This window comes from Epinephelus fuscoguttatus, linkage group LG21, assembly GCF_011397635.1.
Source record: "Epinephelus fuscoguttatus linkage group LG21, E.fuscoguttatus.final_Chr_v1".
NCBI classification, from domain to species: Eukaryota; Metazoa; Chordata; class Actinopteri; order Perciformes; family Serranidae; genus Epinephelus; species Epinephelus fuscoguttatus.
This window is the reverse complement of record NC_064772.1, coordinates 17,261,748-17,279,234: the sequence shown is the minus strand read 5'-3', so window position 1 is coordinate 17,279,234 and position 17,487 is coordinate 17,261,748. Positions and strand designations below refer to the sequence as shown.

Sequence of the window (17,487 nt, the reverse complement as noted above, 5' to 3'; positions counted from 1 at the left end):
CAGTGAAATTACATCTGCAGTTTTCTGTCAGCTGTTTTTATACTTATGTCCTTTTGTTGTTTATAATATCTATAATTATTTTGTTTACTTTAATAAATATTCCTATTATTACTGTACTACTGGTCATCAGTTACTTGAATGCACTGTCATCCATCATTGTGACTTCTGTCAACTGTCAAACAGCTGTCACTGAGTTGTAAAGCCGTCATGTGTTTGCAGCTCAGTAATGTGACGTATTGTCCACTGTGCAAAGGATTGTGGGTCAGAAGAGCCAAAAAAGCATGCTGACTTACATACTGCAAAATCAGACCGGATGTAGTACGTCCTGGTATTTTTGGTATACTGTATTTGAAATACTATGTATTGGGACATGCTAAAATATTTTTCTGCCATACTCTATAGTTTGGTAGTATGGGTATCGGAACGCACAGCAAGAGTGAAAAACTGAGGCTTTTTTTCCTCCCAACTATGGGATTTTGGATTCAACTTTTAACTTTCAAACATCAAAGGGTAAGTTTTAAAAATGTAATAAGTAATTTATGGTGGAAGGAAGGTCATGCATGCCATTCATTCAAGGAGGCTCAAGGATGAAAAATAAAGCACAGTCCCTAAATTAATGATCTGTGTAGCCTCCTTCCCCAACCTCTAATAATGAAACATACTTTATTTCTTTATTTGTTTATTTATTTGTTTATTTTGTTGTTTATTTATTTTAGTAAGAACTACCTTATAATGAGAGTCCCTGGCCCACCGGCAGGCCACGCACTTGTTGCAGCACTAGTCCCGCGAGAGAGGGGCGCACGGATGGATGACCCTGCTGCTCCCCTCCCTCACAGCCCCAGCTGTCAGCTCCCTTCCTGACTTCCCCACCCTGCCCCCGGTACCATGGCGTCCAGCGAGGAGGACGGCACGGTTGAGGAGAAGGAAAACAACAACAAGAAGAGAACGAAAAGCGCCCTCGCTACCGCATGGCTCACCTTCTACAACATCGCCATGACCGCCGGGTACGTGTGTGATATTCCGCCCCCGCCGCCTATTAATAAGAAAAGCCTTTAAGTTAGCCGCTCCCTAAAAACTGGAAGCGTGTGTTGCTGTTTATAGGACTGTGTGTCTCCGTGGCGAGCCCAAAGTGCCTGTTCAGCGGGCTCAATTTAGCGGCGCACAGGAGCTGGGAACAACCTGAGTGAACTATTTGATATTTAAAATATACATATAAACACAAGGGGTGTTTGTGTGAGTATTATGAAATGAATGAATGGCGTTTGGTGAAAGTGACAGTCTGGCGCTGCAGCCGTGTCCAAATAGGGCTGACTGCACGGTGTCAGCGTCAAGGCCCACAGCGCGTCCGACAGTTGCAGTGATAAGTATAGCCGGAGTGCGCTGACACTGGAGCTCAGGTCTGACTGGGACACTGAAATGCTCAATGGGCAGATTTTTTAATAACAACATAACATTTGTATTTTGTGTCGTGTTTATGTGATAAAGTGGCAGGACGCACAAGTGTGAGTCAATACTTGTCTGCTGATGTCACCTCAGCTGTGGATATAAAACAGAGCTGTCAGATCAGTGACACTCACCAGATCAACACTGACTACACGTGCCTCCAGCGTCAAACAAGTACTTGACTTTAGTAAAATAGCAATACCACAGTGTAGGAATACTCTGGGTCAGTTTTAGTTATATAAAAGTATGTGATCAGAGAAATGTACCAGAAAAGTATTACAGTATTAAAAGTTTAAGGTCTCAGTGCAGAAAATTGTCCCATGTGACTGTTACACTGTAATATGTATTATATTAGGCTATTTAATTATTATTACTCATGCATTAATGTAAAAGCGGGACTGTCCTATTGTAGCTGGTTGTCTTTTTTAACTATTTTGTAAAGAACTACCACTGATGATTGTTATGACTATCATTATAATAATAAGCTGTGCCTGTATAAACTGCTGGGTAGTTTAATGTATAACAGCACACCATGTTTTATTGGCTCTTTCTATGTTTGATGCGCAGAAAAATCTTGGTCCAATGTGAAGGCTTTAGGGCAGAAAAAGCTTGATTTCCATGGTATGAAATTACCCAGATCATCCACATTGTGGGGCCCAGAGACTACAGACTTTCGAGCGGCTAACTTCTGGTTTAGCCCTCTGCTAACTTAACTGGATATAAAAATGATTTATTTGGTTTATTTATTGACATTAACGTTTTCATTCAGTAGTCAGTGTGGCTAGTGGTTTTCCAGAGTTTCTGGCAGTACAGGAGGAGGTACACATTAATAATCCTCCAGGACTGGAACATGCTCATGTTTAACCCAAACAATGTGTAATGTGACTGCAGTTGGTTCAGATTGAAGTTGTTACACGTTCTCACCACAAACGAATCACACCAGTATTCATTTGTAACTGGACCGAGACCACCTCTTCAAGAAGGTTCTGGTTATTTTGGTGCACACCTGAGTGTGATTGCTGTGTTCACATCTGCCCAAACGAACCGCACTTAGGGGGCAAACGAACCTGAGTTTGTTTGAACCGAACCAAACCAAATGACTGTCAACTCTGAGGATGTCAGTTTCAGTGAACTGAGTTTTAAATAGCCTTACAACCATAAAAGACAAAAAAGCAAAATTAAATGAAATAAGAGGCCTTTCCTTTTAGTTCAGTGAGCTTTAGCACCGCATTTCAAGATGCTATCTATTTAGAGGTGGTGACATATTAATGTTTAGTGATGTAAATGTCTTGGCTTTTATTTTATTTTCTCTTGGCTTTGCTGACAGTCGGCTAGCCGTGTTAACACATGGACACAGAGTGCCCACTGGCACTGGTAAGGTAGGGTTAGGGTTAGCTCTGCACTGCACACCACCCAGGTAAGGTGGGAGCTAGCTGGCCACGCCATTCTTTCCACAAGTACCACTGGTGTCCCAGTGGTGGAGCACACTGTTGTGTAAACATTGTGCCTGGTAGCCTCGAGTAAGCGACTTCATTTCTGGGTAGTAAAACCTATTTAGCATTGTTAGCTCTGTTAGCACCCCTAGCCGTACTGGCTCTGCTAGCTGTGCTAACAGAGCTAACAATGCTGAGGGCGGTTGTTAATATCGAGCTACTGCACTGGGCAACCATAGCAACACTGTTGGGTTGGGATGGCGTTGACCGCTGAATGAGCAGTTCCCCTAACTAGCTAGCTCCCACCAAACCCAAGGGGCTGGCTGTGGAGTAAGCTGAAGAGAAGCAAAATTAATCTGTAGACCAACGTGTGTAACTGGTCAGAAATATTCTCGATGGTTTACTGAAAAATGAGGACAATTTATAACACTTGTGTATTAAACTGTATGAACACTGAACAAAGATTTTTCCAAAAGCCAACAGGTCACAATAGGCTATGAAACTGAAAAGTATCTTTACGGATATGAAACTGAAGTACCAAATATTAAACTAAATAATACAATACTAATAAAAAAAAAAAGGTTTATTAGGAAGAGTGTTACAATTAGTTCCACTTGGCTATATGTCAATGTAAATGCCTGTTGCTTCAGTTTTTGTTTCATCCCATTCTCCTGTGTCTAGAAATAAGAAGTGAACGTTCAGCTCTGGTTGATGCTGTTTAATGTGTGTTAGCATGTTGGATGTGTTTCCATTTACATACCAAACTGCGGAGAACTGGCGACACACCGTCCCTGTTTTGGAAACTACTTTCTCTCTGTTGCTGTTGTAGCTGACCGGGAACCCGCAGGTGGGTCTTCCAGCTCCACCGTTTCATCTGCGCTCGTGAGGCCGGCTGACTCACACGCCCTACGCACACGCCTGTCAGCCGTTTGTTACGCTAACCCAAAGACGGTGGATAAAGATAAAGTAATCCAGTATCTTTTGCTAACCTTAGCACCTGTTGCTAACAGCATCAGCTAAACGTGTCCGGACGGAACTCGGGCTCGTGAACCTCGGTTCCGCATTAGGTGCACCTGTGTACATGCCACTGACAGTTCTACCTGCATGTGGTGGATGCGTGCCAGTATCAAGCCTCGGTCATCTTCCATGCTTAAACTAATAACATGATATAGAATACAATAATAGGCCTGCAGTATAATCGGACAACTTGTTGTCTCAGACCAGCCAAAATTTACACTTAATATGGATGTTGACAATCTCTTGGTTTTGGACTATTGGTCTGGTTAAAATGGAACTTAAAAATGTCACTCTAAGAAAATATAATGGGTAGGCCTATTTACAAAAATACTGTTTTGTGATATTTTAAGTGAAATCATCAGCATATTAATCAATGAGTTGCAGCCCTGTATCCAATCCAGCTGTAACCCTATTAGTTGTTAATGCTATTAAGGGACCGTTCTTTACATATCAGAGAAGGGAGGTGGCAATGTAATCTTGGAGTCGAAACAAGCCTTGGTTTTTCACTCTTGTCGTGCGCACTGGTTAAGTTGTGCAAAAGGTTTATTTTTGGCCAAATTTTAAATGAGGCGTAAAATAAAGCGACTTTGATGAAAGATCACTATTTCAAGCACAGATTTGGTTATGTTTTTTTTTTTTTTTTTTTCTTTTTTTTTCTGATGGAAGCATTCATCGTGCATGATGTGTCCAAGGACTGTCGGAAATTTGAAAATCAAATGCTAATTTCTGTTTTTAGAAATTCTGGTTATGATAAATAGTGTAATACGTTTTTTTGGGTTTTTTTTTAAGAAAACACGCCTTCCAAAACAGGTTTGGAAGGCGTGTTTTCTTTTAAAATCTGTGGTAAAATAAATACAAAATACAACCATTTCTGCACCCCCGCCTCCCTCCTCATAAATGACTAACAGTTCCTAACAGTTGTTTGACATAATCTTTGATGACTATAGTCTGTTATAAAGGAGTCTCCTCTTGCTCAGCCTCAGTTTGATTGTGTTTTGTGCATTTGCTGAGTCGAATTTAGATTTTTGAATGTTGTACCTTTGATTACAGTTTGGTAGTATTTTACTTTAGATATGTACTGTATGTTCACATGAGCTCAGGAGTAGTCCTGACAATTTAGCTGCGTTTACTCAAATTTACTAGAATTTTTCAACTCTAAAGGAACTACTTCTCACACTGGCTTATATCAGGTATGTCCAGAGTCTGGCCTGAGGGTCAGTTGTGGCTCACAGGCCGATTTTAAGGGGCCAATGGCTTGTCTTTCAAAATACACTATATGTGGCCCCCCCACACAATATTTGCAACTGCTTAGCATTTTCTTCCATTCACCTCACAATGCAGGACTATCATACAGTTTGTAGGCATGAGCCAAATAGGAACTATGCAGGCAGAACTAATTTTATAAAGATGTTAAACAAGCAAATGAGCGGTTACCTGGCTTATACTATGGGCTGGCTACTGTTGTCATGTTTGTCATAAAGGAGAATTGTAGAGAAAGCAGAGATAATTTAAGTTTTTAAAGTGCAGAAATTGTGCAAAATGGATGCAAGTCGGTTTTGGAAAGGTGTTAATGTGCTAATATGTTTTACAAAAGCTGCGAATGTTGTAAGGACTAATGGGGAGTCAGGTTAACTTTTGCTGTATAATACCGTGCTCTCTTCATCATGCTCCTACTGTAGCTAGTAGATTCAAATTTTTTTGTGATGCCATCTTTTTTTTTAAAGAAAGTACTAAAATTAAAACATTCTGTCTGTGTCTCTTGTCGTTTCACACTTTACCTGTGATTTTGTCATATTTTATTATTCAGTCATCATCAGTCAAGATTTATTGTCCCTGTAGGGCAAATTAAAGTTTGGTGCTCCTATAACTGAGCATAACATGCACATTTTATCTCTTCTATGTTGATTTACACCACGAAGAAGTGTAGGAACAGCCAGATAAAAATGCACTCAACTTGAACTGAAGCAATAATATAGATATGTGTGGCAATCTGATTTTAGGGTATATACAGTAGAAAATAGAGAGAAAATGCATGTAACAGAGCTGTGAGAGGATGGAGTAGGTTTGGGGTTTGAGTTTCAAATAAACAAGTATTTACCATGTAAAAACATTGTGCACAAATGCATGCAGTCCTAAATAACCAATATTAGGTCTCTTGTATCAGTACTGGGATGCAGGACAAATTCCCACACCATCCATCTCACATTAGGTGGTGCCATTGTGTAATGCTGACCGTTTGTTTCTGCAGGTGGCTGGTTTTGGCCATGGCAATGATTCGCTTCTACATCCAGAGAGGCACACACAAGGGTCTGTACAGGAGTATAGCAAGGACACTCAAGTTTTTCCAGACCTTTGCATTAGTTGAGGTGAGAATTTGACTTGAAAAGCTGCACAGTTGTTCTATGACCTGATGAAGTTCTGTCTTACAGTGAGACATGACAGTGAGGGCAGATGAGGGAAATTAACCTATGTGTATGTATCTTGTCTTACAGGTGGGACATTGTGCCATAGGTATGTGATGTTTTTTATTCATGGCTAATGATTTATCTTAAAACATAACATTTTCTGCAGCTATAAACTCTTTTTTTCTGTCTCCTGCTCTGCTGCAGGGATTGTGAGGACTTCTGTGATTGTAACCGGGGTTCAAGTGTGTTCACGGATTTTCATGGTTTGGTTCATCACCAACAGCATCAGACAGGTGACTATCATGGCACAACACACACTCTACTGTGGGTTTTTATTTAGTTGTACAAGCAAAGCAGAATAAAAAATAGCATAATTTTTACTGTTATTTTCTTGACTGTGTGAGAAAACAAGAATTATTTTTTCAATCAGAAGTTTTACTTCAATATTATAACCTCCACAGATACAGTGTACACATTATGGGCAGATTATGAGACAATAGGCCCCTGGGTACAGATATGCAAAAAGGCTTCACCACCTCAAGACATAAAAGCCCTTTTTACACAGAGATTGCGCTGAAGGGCCACCACAAATCCCTTCTTCATGCCTGCTCTGCATTTTTGCACAGAACCAAACAACGGCGGCATCATGTCGCTCCAGTGTGATTATACACAGCATCCTGTCATTGCAGATCAAAAGAGGCGTGACAGATGTGTCATGGAACACAACAGTGTATGTATGACATATGACATACACGTCTTTATAAACAATAACAATGGCATAACATAGTAATAGTAATAATTACTTTGCCTGTTACATGGCGGCTGATCTCGTCCACTGCTCGGAGGGTAAGGAGCTCCTGGACATCATTGTTTTCCAAATTTATGGACGTTATTGGCTGCTTTTCTTCTTCTTTGAGTTAGCACCTGACTGTTAACAGCTACCTTTTGAATCTCCTGCAGTGAGTTGTAGGCATAACACGTTGTCAAAACTCCATGATCCCGTCCTGCTGGCACCCTTGTTTATACAGACATTGTTTCAGTGTGGTTACTACCTCTGTTCCTGGTTCAGAAGAGAGACAACTCTGTCCCACTTTTTCGCGATTGTACCTTTTATACAGAACAGCGAGGTGGCATAATGGTGTCAAATTCCTGCCATGAAGACTCAGTGTAAAAGGGGCCCCAGAATTTTTGGTTGTTTCACGTACCTTTATGGTGATGTCGTGTCTCTGTAGGGTCATTATGTGTCTTTTTTGATAGTGTTGTGTCTTTGTCCAGTTCCTTTGCATCTCTCTTTTCTTTTTTTTTTTTTTCGTCTCTGTGTTGCCATTTTGAGTCTGGTCCTGGTTGGTACGTGTTGATTTAAGTGACATTTTGTAGATGAAGGCCAGGGGGGGCCCTGACACTTTGGTTTCCCTGGGCCTGTGCCTGATAGGCCTGTTCAGTAATCCATTCATAGCACACATTAATAACAGTCTATAATCAAAGATAGAGTCTCAAATCTTTTTTGTGTCTATTTTAAGTATCTGTTGCATGAAAACTGCAAGAACTCAGGCACTTTATTGTAGTTTTGTTAGTTCTGTATTTCACATCCTACACATTGGCACACACCTATTGCCTGTAAGAGCAGCACTTACCAGGTTTGACTCATGTAAACATGTTACTTTTTCCTTCCTCTGTGTATTTTCCTGTATTTTTTCCCCTGACTCAAACAAAGGTCCAGAATGAAGAAAGCGTAATCCTATTCCTGGTCGCGTGGACACTGACAGAGATTACCAGATATTCCTACTACACATTCAACCTGCTCCACCACCTGCCGTACTTCATCAAATGGGCCAGGTGGAGATGCCGTCACCCTGCGGCCGGGATGAGTTTGAATTGTCATTACTGTGGCGGACATTGTTGTCTGAGCATGGCGGCACTGATCTGACGATTTCACCTCTGGCATGCTTCCCTTCCCGGGCCTAGACTGGCTTTACATCAGGAAGTAGTGCAGCCGTGTGTGTGTATTAAGTATCGCCTGTCTCACACAGAGGAGAAGCATGTGTGTGTGTTTATTGATTAGCACCTCGTTAGCCATTCTCTTGTCAGTGGTGGGTGAACTAACAATACTGGTGATGCAGAGCAGAAGTTACAGAAGACAGGCTGACATTAAGGGCTAATTCAGATGCTTTGTCAGCTATTAAATATGTAGATGTAATTTTTTTCTGTCACTTTCTCCCACAAACTGTAAAAAAACATAATGACAAGGACAGCAAAAGAAAAAGAGCTGTTATAAATCCAAAGCTTTAATTATCAGCACAGAGAGCAAAAAACTGAAACAACTGTTGTGATTTTAGGTGAAATGTGATATCGATCAACATATTTATCATCTCTAGAGGACATAATGCCTCCCTACTACTGTATAAAGAGCGCTTGTGATGTGGCAGCCTCTCTGCTACAGTAGCTCAGCTGAAATTAGAGCTGTTGAGAGGAACGTCGGCTGTACACATTGATAGCTGTCCAACACACAGGCTTGGCAGCTTACAGCCAAGAGAGGGGTTATCTCACTTTAGAATAGTGACATTTACATATCACATTAACTCAATTACTTGGTAAATGTAGTTGCTCTGTCTCTGCAGACAGAGGTTCTCCAGTAACACGGTTCCTATGCCTTGTGGAAAAGTATATAATTTGATTTGAATAAATTTCAGATCTGGATGGGTATAAAAAAAAAAGAAAAGAGAATATTGAAAAAGATTTACATTTCCAGACTACTGACCCTACTCTGTTTTCTAAAATATAACATGAAGAATTTCAAAACTTAAATTGATCTTACGAGCATTTCTTTTCATGGCGTTTGGAGCAGTCAGTCATAACTGTGAATATGTGAAAACAACTACAGATGATGTATTAAATGACAGTTTTTAAAGACAATTACATAAACATTGAGCAGACAAACAACTAAACAGGAATACATACATACAGAGAAAAAAAGTATGTTGAATTAGAGGATGGGGGGGGGGGGCTAGAGAATTGTGAATAAAACATTACCATTTAAATAACAAAATTAATTAGATATCAAAGAGCGCTATTATCTGGATTATCATAATAACAAATAATATCCCTAAGGTTAAAGAAGTAAACAGAATTAGAGGTTTTAAGGAAGTGACCAACGCAGTCTCACTCTAAAGTCATTGGAAATTTGGTGCTTGGGCAATGACTTGACAAAAAAGCCGTCCTTTAATGTTGGCATAATGGAGCTCGGCAGCATCAGGGGGAAACGCGGCGGGACATGAACGAAAGTAAGGTGACAAAAGTCCAAATAGGGTGGGTGGGAGGTGTGGCAGATGGATCCAACAACCACCAACTTTCCCCTGGGAGAGCGGTGTTTGTGTGCCATAAGATTTTCTTCTTCTTTTTCCGAAACCTAACCACATGCATTTGTTGTTGAAAGCAAAAAACAACAACATCAATTCGTAGTATTTTACCGATGTAGTGCGCTTACTTTGAAAGAGACTGTATGTAAAAATGTTAAATTCCTGTGAAAACGGAGGTGTATTTTGAAAGAAGACAATGCATTTCCCAGAGCATCAAAAACCAACGCACCCAGGGTATCTTTATTGTCGTATCTGGACCTTTAATGTTGTATCTGGATATTACATATTAACCAAACGTTGACATGTAACGAGGTCAGAGTGAGACTGTTTTGAAGTGACAGCCAGCTCTCACTCCAAAGTCTTTGTTGGGGATTTCAGCATCAGAGACCGATGTCAGTTTTGAAGATAGTGGGTGTCAACCCAAGTCATCAAATACCACCACTTTGTCAGTGGACATTGGCGTCACTCATGGACGCAGAGAGATACCCTTTGCGGCGGTTGGTGACACTTTCTTCACTTAACCTGGGAGCCCACTCTTTGGTTCCTATGTGGATTTTAAGACACAAGGCATGTAACGACATGCTGTCTGTGAGCGTCCAAAACCGACGCAGAAGGGTACCTAATGCATCATATTTTGACCTGTATGTCCTCTGACAAAGCAGTAGTATTTGACGAGTTGGGATGAGAACATACATCTGTCCAAAACATTTCAGGATTAAAAAAAAAAAAAAAAAGATGAGAGATAGTTTTGATAAGGAGTAGGACTTATTAATGTTTGTAAACCAAGCAAAAAGACAATTAGCAGTATATATGTTATGTAAAATTTTGAGATGTACTTATTTAGCCAAAAAGCAATGCGAGAAGTATGACCACTACTGAACATACACTCCTGCACAGAGCTGCCTCCACACTTGTACATCATAGCCTTTACAACAGCTCTGCCCCAAGTGCCTAGTCTGATTTTAAAAACATTTATTTACATAATAAACATCTAGCTATTTGCAGTCAGATGTCAAATATGTTTAAAAAATCTACTGAGATGTTAGAGTCCAGTATGTTATTATGAAATGGAAAATGTGTAGGAACCCTGCAGCATAATGTAGAGTTTGCTGCAACTACGTCAGCTTTGTGCCAGTTACTCTTTTGTTTTGGATCTTGATTATCGTACATTGAATGCCACTCTCCTCCCTGCCCCCCACCCCTCACGGCTTTCTTTAAGCACGGAGGAGACGCCAGGCCTCAGGAGAGGGTCTCATGTTCAGCTGCTCATGTTTTTAAGACCATCTGTTTTGGTCATGGAATGTTCGCCCAACATTTCTCTCACATCCGCCGAGACGTTCCCCCGAGCCTTTGCTGTGGTCTCTGAACTAAATACAGGATCTCTATAGCCCTGAGTCATGGTATAGATGGAACCGCACAGACATACAGGGAGCCAGGATATGTCACACTTACGTGAGGTGGCAGAGAACAAAAAAAGATGACAGACTTAAGATGATTTTCAGACAAATCTCAGACCATATGTACCCAAGTTATAAAGTAAAGCTTCCTCCAGCTGTCGGTGTAGACATTAAAGTGTCAGCATGCCAAGCACTGGAACATGTATCCATTATCACTGTAGTAATCAACCATTTAATGCACTGACACTTATCAGAGGCCCAAACTGCCCCCACAACCTGATCCTGCAGCTTCACCCACTACAACAGCCAAATCACATCCTTTCTCACAGGGGATATCCAGCTCCCTGTCTAAGTGTTAGTCACCACCCATCCTCAGTTATAGAGAGCCTTTTCTAAGTGGTATTATTGTTGGTCTAGCGTGTAGGATTTAGGTTGTTTATGGTCATTGTGTGTTAGTGACCTATACATTTACCCGAATCATAAAAAGGGAGCATGTGTTGATTGTTAAACTCACAGTTTGAGTGTAGAGTGTGTGTGAAGTCATTAAAGCATGTGAGTGTTTTCACATCCCTAACTTTACCTGCTGGAGTGTTTTTGTTGCAGGTGTGTGACCATGTTCGTCTTTCCCTTCCCAGATACAATCTCTTCATCGTCTTGTACCCTCTGGGAGTCGTCGGGGAACTGCTGACCATTTATGCTGCTCTGCCGTTCGTACGCAGATCTGGAATGTACTCCATGAGGCTCCCTAACAAGTATAATGTGTCCTTCGACTACTACTACTGCCTCATCATCGTCATGTTGTCCTACATCCCACGTAAGGAGCGTTTTTACTCCCAAACTGCACATTATGATAAAACATGTAGAGGAGGATGACTCCAGGTAGATGACCCCTCTGGTGAGCATCTTTCACTACATGAGACATGAGAGACAGCTTCTCATATCTCTTGTAGTATTGTAACAGAGCTAAGGGTGTAGTATTGCACATCTAGATGTCAAAACCCCAATTTTGTTTTGTTGCAGTGAAAGACTTGGCGACCTGTGTTGTTTTTCTTGCTGAGAAATATGAGGCTGGAGCCAAAAGATGGTTTGTTTAGTTCAGCATAAAGACAGGGAACAGAAAAACAGCTAGCCTGGTTCTGGCAAAAGGAACAAAATCCACCTACTAGCACCTCTAAGAGGCTGTCCACACCAAGAATAACCATAATGATGTGAGTATCTACACCGATGAGCATTAACATTCCGTAAACAGCGGCGACAAGCTCATGCTGCACAGTCCGGCTGTGTGGGTCTTTAAATTTGGACTGATAATAACTTAACTTTAAAACAATATACTGTATTTAAAGTCATTGTTAAAGTTAGTGTATCATTCTTGGTGTGGACAGCTATTAAACTTACTAATTAACATGTTAAATCTTGTTTCTTTGATCTGAATAAAACTAAAGTGCAAATACATCAAGTTGTTTTACTGGAAGTTACAGGCTGAACTTTTTTAAGGCAGCAGCTTTGACTCTCTGGAGTCTCAGTTGGTTGCTTTTTAACCTCAGGGTGACAACAAGACTTCAGGAAGTGGGGTGTCGGTGGCTTAGTGGTAGAGCAGGCGCCCCATGTATAAGGCTGTTGCCGCAGCGGCCGGGGTTCGACTCCAGCCTGTGGCCCTTTGCTGCATGTCACTCCCTCTCTCTCTCTCTCCCCTTTCACACTTGTCTGTCTTATTCATTAAAGGCTAAAAATGCCCAAAAGAAAAACTTAAAAAAAAAAAAAAAGACTTCAGGAAGTAATTGCCAACAGGGAGCAAACTTGCGAACCCTAGGATGGTGAAGGAATGACCTGCCCTGCTCTCCCTATGATTGACCAGAGCCATACTTGTTGCCCTCATCGGCTGGTTTGGTTAGGTTAAGATAAGAGGAGCAGGATTGTTTAACGATAGGCTAAGAATGTCAGGCTAAGCCAGTCAGACGCAGAGTGTAACAGGCTATTCCTTCACCATCCTAGGATTCCCAAAATTGCTAACATGGAGGACCCACCGAATGCAGACTGTGGCTATAAGGCTGCCATTAGGCCACTGATTTTCAGTCTCCCTTACTTCCATTATCCGTGTGTTAGTGTTTTAAAACTCCCCTTCACTACAGAAACAACATCCTCAACCTCCGAGCTAACAACCTGAAAATGTCAAGTTTTGATGAGGATTTGGATCATGCAGTACGGCATGCCTGCTTTCTTCTTTTGGTGAATTGTTGTAAAAATCTGCAACGAATAAAGCAGCTTGTGAATTCACCTTGGAAAAGCCCAGACTCCATCTCGCAGGCCTTTCATGCTCCCAATTTTGATCCGTTTTGTGACATGGCCAGTCAGATTTGATTTGCCACATCTTTTAACTCTGGCAGCTGCATGTGCCAGTAACAGTGACTTCACAAATGTACGGATTCATTCCACTTTACACCGGCTTCTGTGATACTGTCGTAATAGAGCCACATATAGCCAGTGAATTGTCCGTGGTTTTAATGGGTCCAGTGAGCTCCTCCAGAGCCTAAGTATAGTCAGACTTCACTTACCTATCACATTATGTTTGTCTTTTTTATTAGTAAAAACTGAATCGCACAGTGACATAGTGAACTCATGAATGTTTTTGTGGCATTTTCTTCTGTGGGGCCATTTTAATGACAGTGCTCCCCTCGCCACGTGCAAAGGTTCCAACAAAACAGAAAGATAACTGGTGTTTCCAGACCTTTCTCTAGTGCTGACAGAGCACTGTGGAGATAGGTGTGGGTACTGCTAGGCTAACCATCTTCTGGCTCTAGCTTTACATTCAGTCTGCAGACATGAGAGTGGTACTGTTTGTCTTATTCAACTCTTGGCAAGAAAACAAATCAGTGTACTTCCCCAGACTTTAAAGTATTCCTTAAAATATTGGAGACCTGCTGCGGCCATCTTTGTTTTTCATGCTACAACCCAGTGGAAACAATTCCAGATCTGAGAATGTATTCAGAAATAATTGACTGATGATAAGATGCTACATATGGCATCTTTGCACCAGGTGAAACAAATCAATGAAGTTAATGTTACTTTAAAGAAGAACGTATGAGCTAATGTTGTTGAGAAAGCTGCTGTAGTGTGAGATGTACTGAATTGCAAACATATTCATGCATCACATACATATTATTTAGTTTTACTTGTCTTTAAAATGCTTATTGGTGTCCTGCTTTTCACTGAGAATTCAGTCTGAGTTGATTATTTTCAGTTTCTTTTTTTGTTTTGTTTTTATGTATTTGGCATTTTGCCCTTATCTTACTATTTCAACTTCAAAATATGAAGTCAATCATTGATTCTAATGGAGTCGTGACTTTTCTTGCTCGTAACATACAGAACGGTGATAAAAATAATAGATTCAGTTATCTACCCTGCCTCTTTTTATTTCTCCCCAGTGTTTCCTCAGCTCTACTTCCATATGCTGCGGCAGAGGAGGAGGGTGCTTCTCGGGGAGGTCATAGTAGAGAAGGACGACTAGACAAGCCACCACCTCATGCCTTCGTTTGAGCCAGCCCGCCTCCACCATCACCATCACCCTCACTTCCCCCTACTCCATCTCCACCTCCATCTTTAGCACCAATCGGCCGTTACATTCTTCATAGCACGGGACCGGAAGAGCCGCACAGATGACGACCCGTCTGACGAGAGCGATCATCAGGAAGAAAGGAGTTCATCAGCACTGAGCAATAATAACTGATCCTACGTCTTCACAGGATTGATTCCTATCTGAATGGTAATATTGGAAACATGTTTACAGTCCCAGTGTTGCTGGAGCTTGAGATAGAAGCCTCGATGTTGTGTCTCAGCACAGAGTCCTTTATTCGCCCACCAGCCTTACTGCGCCTTGTTGCACTGACAAACATGAGCCACAACACCTGTGTGAAGGAGAGAAAGGTTCCAGGGAAATGTGAAATGAAACATGAGTGGAAGATTGTAAGTTGTGTCTCCTGAAGTGTCCCCACAACCATCCCAATTGGCAATTTGATTATCTTCTAAGTGTATTCCACCGCGGTGATTTTATAGAGTGGTTGTACAAAACAAGGCTTTAAAAAAGAGAAAATATTTATAGTTTTATCATACCTCAACAATAAATCCACATTTAGACAATATGCTGCTTCATTTGTGTATGTTTGTAAATGATGCAATGTGAAACGAGCAGTTGATAGTATTTCTTAAAGATAATTTATTCACATACTGTATCACTTAGAGCAAGCACAGCTCAAACTTAACCTTGTGTCTGCTTGGCTCCTGCATTCTTCTATGTTGCTTTGATGTTTACTATGTCAAATTAATTTACAAGAGTGCATCTTAAACTAATTTGAGTCTTCAAAAGAGTAGCAGCTTTTTCTATAGGCCGCTGTAGGTGAGACTACAATTCAGATTTTTCTGAGCACTCGCAGTCTTCAGTCGCTGTTGTGTTTGTTTTTTAACATAAAGAGTCTCATGTCCGTGTTGATACACAGGTAGTTAGATTCCCTCCTACTAAAGGTGCTATTGTAAGATCATTTCAATCTTCTGTGCAGCTGAAGGAGTGACTGTGATTGACCTACAGTAGGAAAACAGGATGTGAAATGATTGAGAGGAAATGTTGCATAGCCCATGGTTATCTAAGAAAATTAAGATTTTTGCTTATAATCTGGGTCTGAGAGGAGAGAGACTATAAAAGTCAATGTCACAAAAATCACTGGACAAGTTATTTGTCAAGAACAAAACAATAGAAATGTGAAAATACCTTTTTTGTGCAAAATCAATAAACTAAATTCTACAATGCTGTGGAGAGTTTTGTGATGACCTTCACACTTATGCTGACAGATAAGCAGCGGTGGGACCAAGTCATTGTTTCGTCAGTCACAAATAAGTCTCAAGTCTCTGTACTCAAAGTCCTGAATCAAGACTGGCAAGTCCTAAGTCAAGTCTCAGGTCCTACCGTGTGAGTTTCAAATCCTAAACAGAATGTCAGTTCAACAGCAGATTATTTAATTTACAAAAAACATGAATGGTTTTTGAAAAGTTTGTTATAAAGTTACTTAGCTGTTAAGCTAATGTTAGCTGCTTAACTATGGTAATATTATCCCTGACCTACTGTTCTTCATGAAACTTCAAATGTCAAATGATGTTGGAAATTGCCACATCTCCATCTGTAATTTCCCACCCACACGTTTAGCATTTCGCAATTCTTTTTTTTTTTTTTCACCAGTGCATATTTTTCGCACATGAGCGAAAATGTAGTATGCTCAGTAGTGCAACGTCACTTCTTCCTGGTTCTCTCCTGCAACCTGATTGGATGCTTTTGGATTGGTTCAAACAAAGCGGGTTTGTTTGTCAAAGTGTCAACTTTCTGGGAATGAATAGTATTTACGCTAGCTGGCACTAGATGTCAATATGAAGTCAGAAAGACGCTGGACTGTTACATCGCAGAGATGTTAAATTTGGTTTGAATGAAAATCGTTTGACGTTATTATAAATGTCTAATGACATGAGAATTTCAGGTTGTGTGGATGTTACCATTATGACATTAGCAGACGTTGGGTTTTATTCTCTGTACCTTACAACTAAATGTTGTCATTCTACGTCAACATGACGTCATGAGATGTTTGGAAGACGTATTATTTTGCTTATTAAGGACACAACTTAAAGCCAACATCATCTGCCCTCACTATTCTCCATCAAAATTAAGTTGATTCATTAATTTTCCCTAACTGCTTATCCTGTTGGGGGTCGCGGGGGGGCTGGAGCCTATCCCAGCTGACATTGGGTGAAAGGCAGGGTACACTCTAGACAGGTCACTATCACAGGACTGACACATAGAGACAGACAACCATTCACACTCACATTCACACCTACGGACAATTTAGAGTCACCAATTAACCTGCATGTCTTTGGACTGTGGCAGGAAGCTGGAGTATGCGGAGAAAACCCACGCTGACACAGGGAGAACATGTAAACTCCGCACAGAAGGGCTCCTCCACCCTGAGATTTGAACCCCCAACTCTGGGTTCAAACCAGGAAACCTCTTGTTGTAAGACAACAATGCTAACCACTGCACCGCTGTGCCACCATCAAACTGACATTGGCATTTCAAATTCAACCAACATCCAGCGATGTTGGTGGCCGGCTGCGTCGATTTAGGTAATGGAGGGAGGAAATTAACCGATTCATGGCACACTTCTTAAATAACATATATTTTAATCTTTGGGCTTGGGGGAAAGTATAAAATCAAAAGATTCAAGTCCAAGTGAAGTCACGAGTCTCCAGTGTTAAAATCCAAGTTGAGGCACAAGTCTTTTTTGATTTTGTCAAAGCGAGTCTAAAGTCATCAAATTTGTGACTCCAGTCTGACTCAAGTCCGAGTCATGTAACTCGAGTCCACACCTCTGCAGATAAGCCATCTGACACCAGATCTACTTAT

The 17,487-nt window shown here is 40.9% G+C and overlaps 1 protein-coding gene across 1 annotated transcript; it reads left to right on the top strand.

The window, feature by feature from the left end:
- Positions 1-827: 827 nt before the first annotated feature.
- hacd1 (3-hydroxyacyl-CoA dehydratase 1) lies at positions 828-15,846 on the top strand. Its single transcript, XM_049564825.1, has 7 exons — positions 828-1,004; positions 6,142-6,259; positions 6,386-6,404; positions 6,503-6,591; positions 8,013-8,134; positions 11,687-11,865; positions 14,474-15,846. The coding sequence occupies exons 1-7, from the start codon at positions 886-888 to the stop codon at positions 14,554-14,556; spliced, it is 729 nt and encodes a 242-aa protein (XP_049420782.1). The 5' UTR covers positions 828-885; the 3' UTR covers positions 14,557-15,846.
- Positions 15,847-17,487: the final 1,641 nt, after the last annotated feature.

What these genes read in the sequence shown, in the direction of transcription:
- hacd1 (XM_049564825.1), top strand. Translation starts at nt 886, where the DNA reads ATGGCGTCCAGCGAGGAGGACGGCACGGTTGAGGAGAAGGAAAACAAC. An exon ending in AACATCGCCATGACCGCCGG is followed by an intron (nt 1,005 to 6,141) that starts GTACGTGTGTGA and finishes TTGTTTCTGCAG; the next exon opens with GTGGCTGGTTTTGGCCATGG. An exon ending in CATGTTGTCCTACATCCCAC is followed by an intron (nt 11,866 to 14,473) that starts GTAAGGAGCGTT and finishes ATTTCTCCCCAG; the next exon opens with TGTTTCCTCAGCTCTACTTC.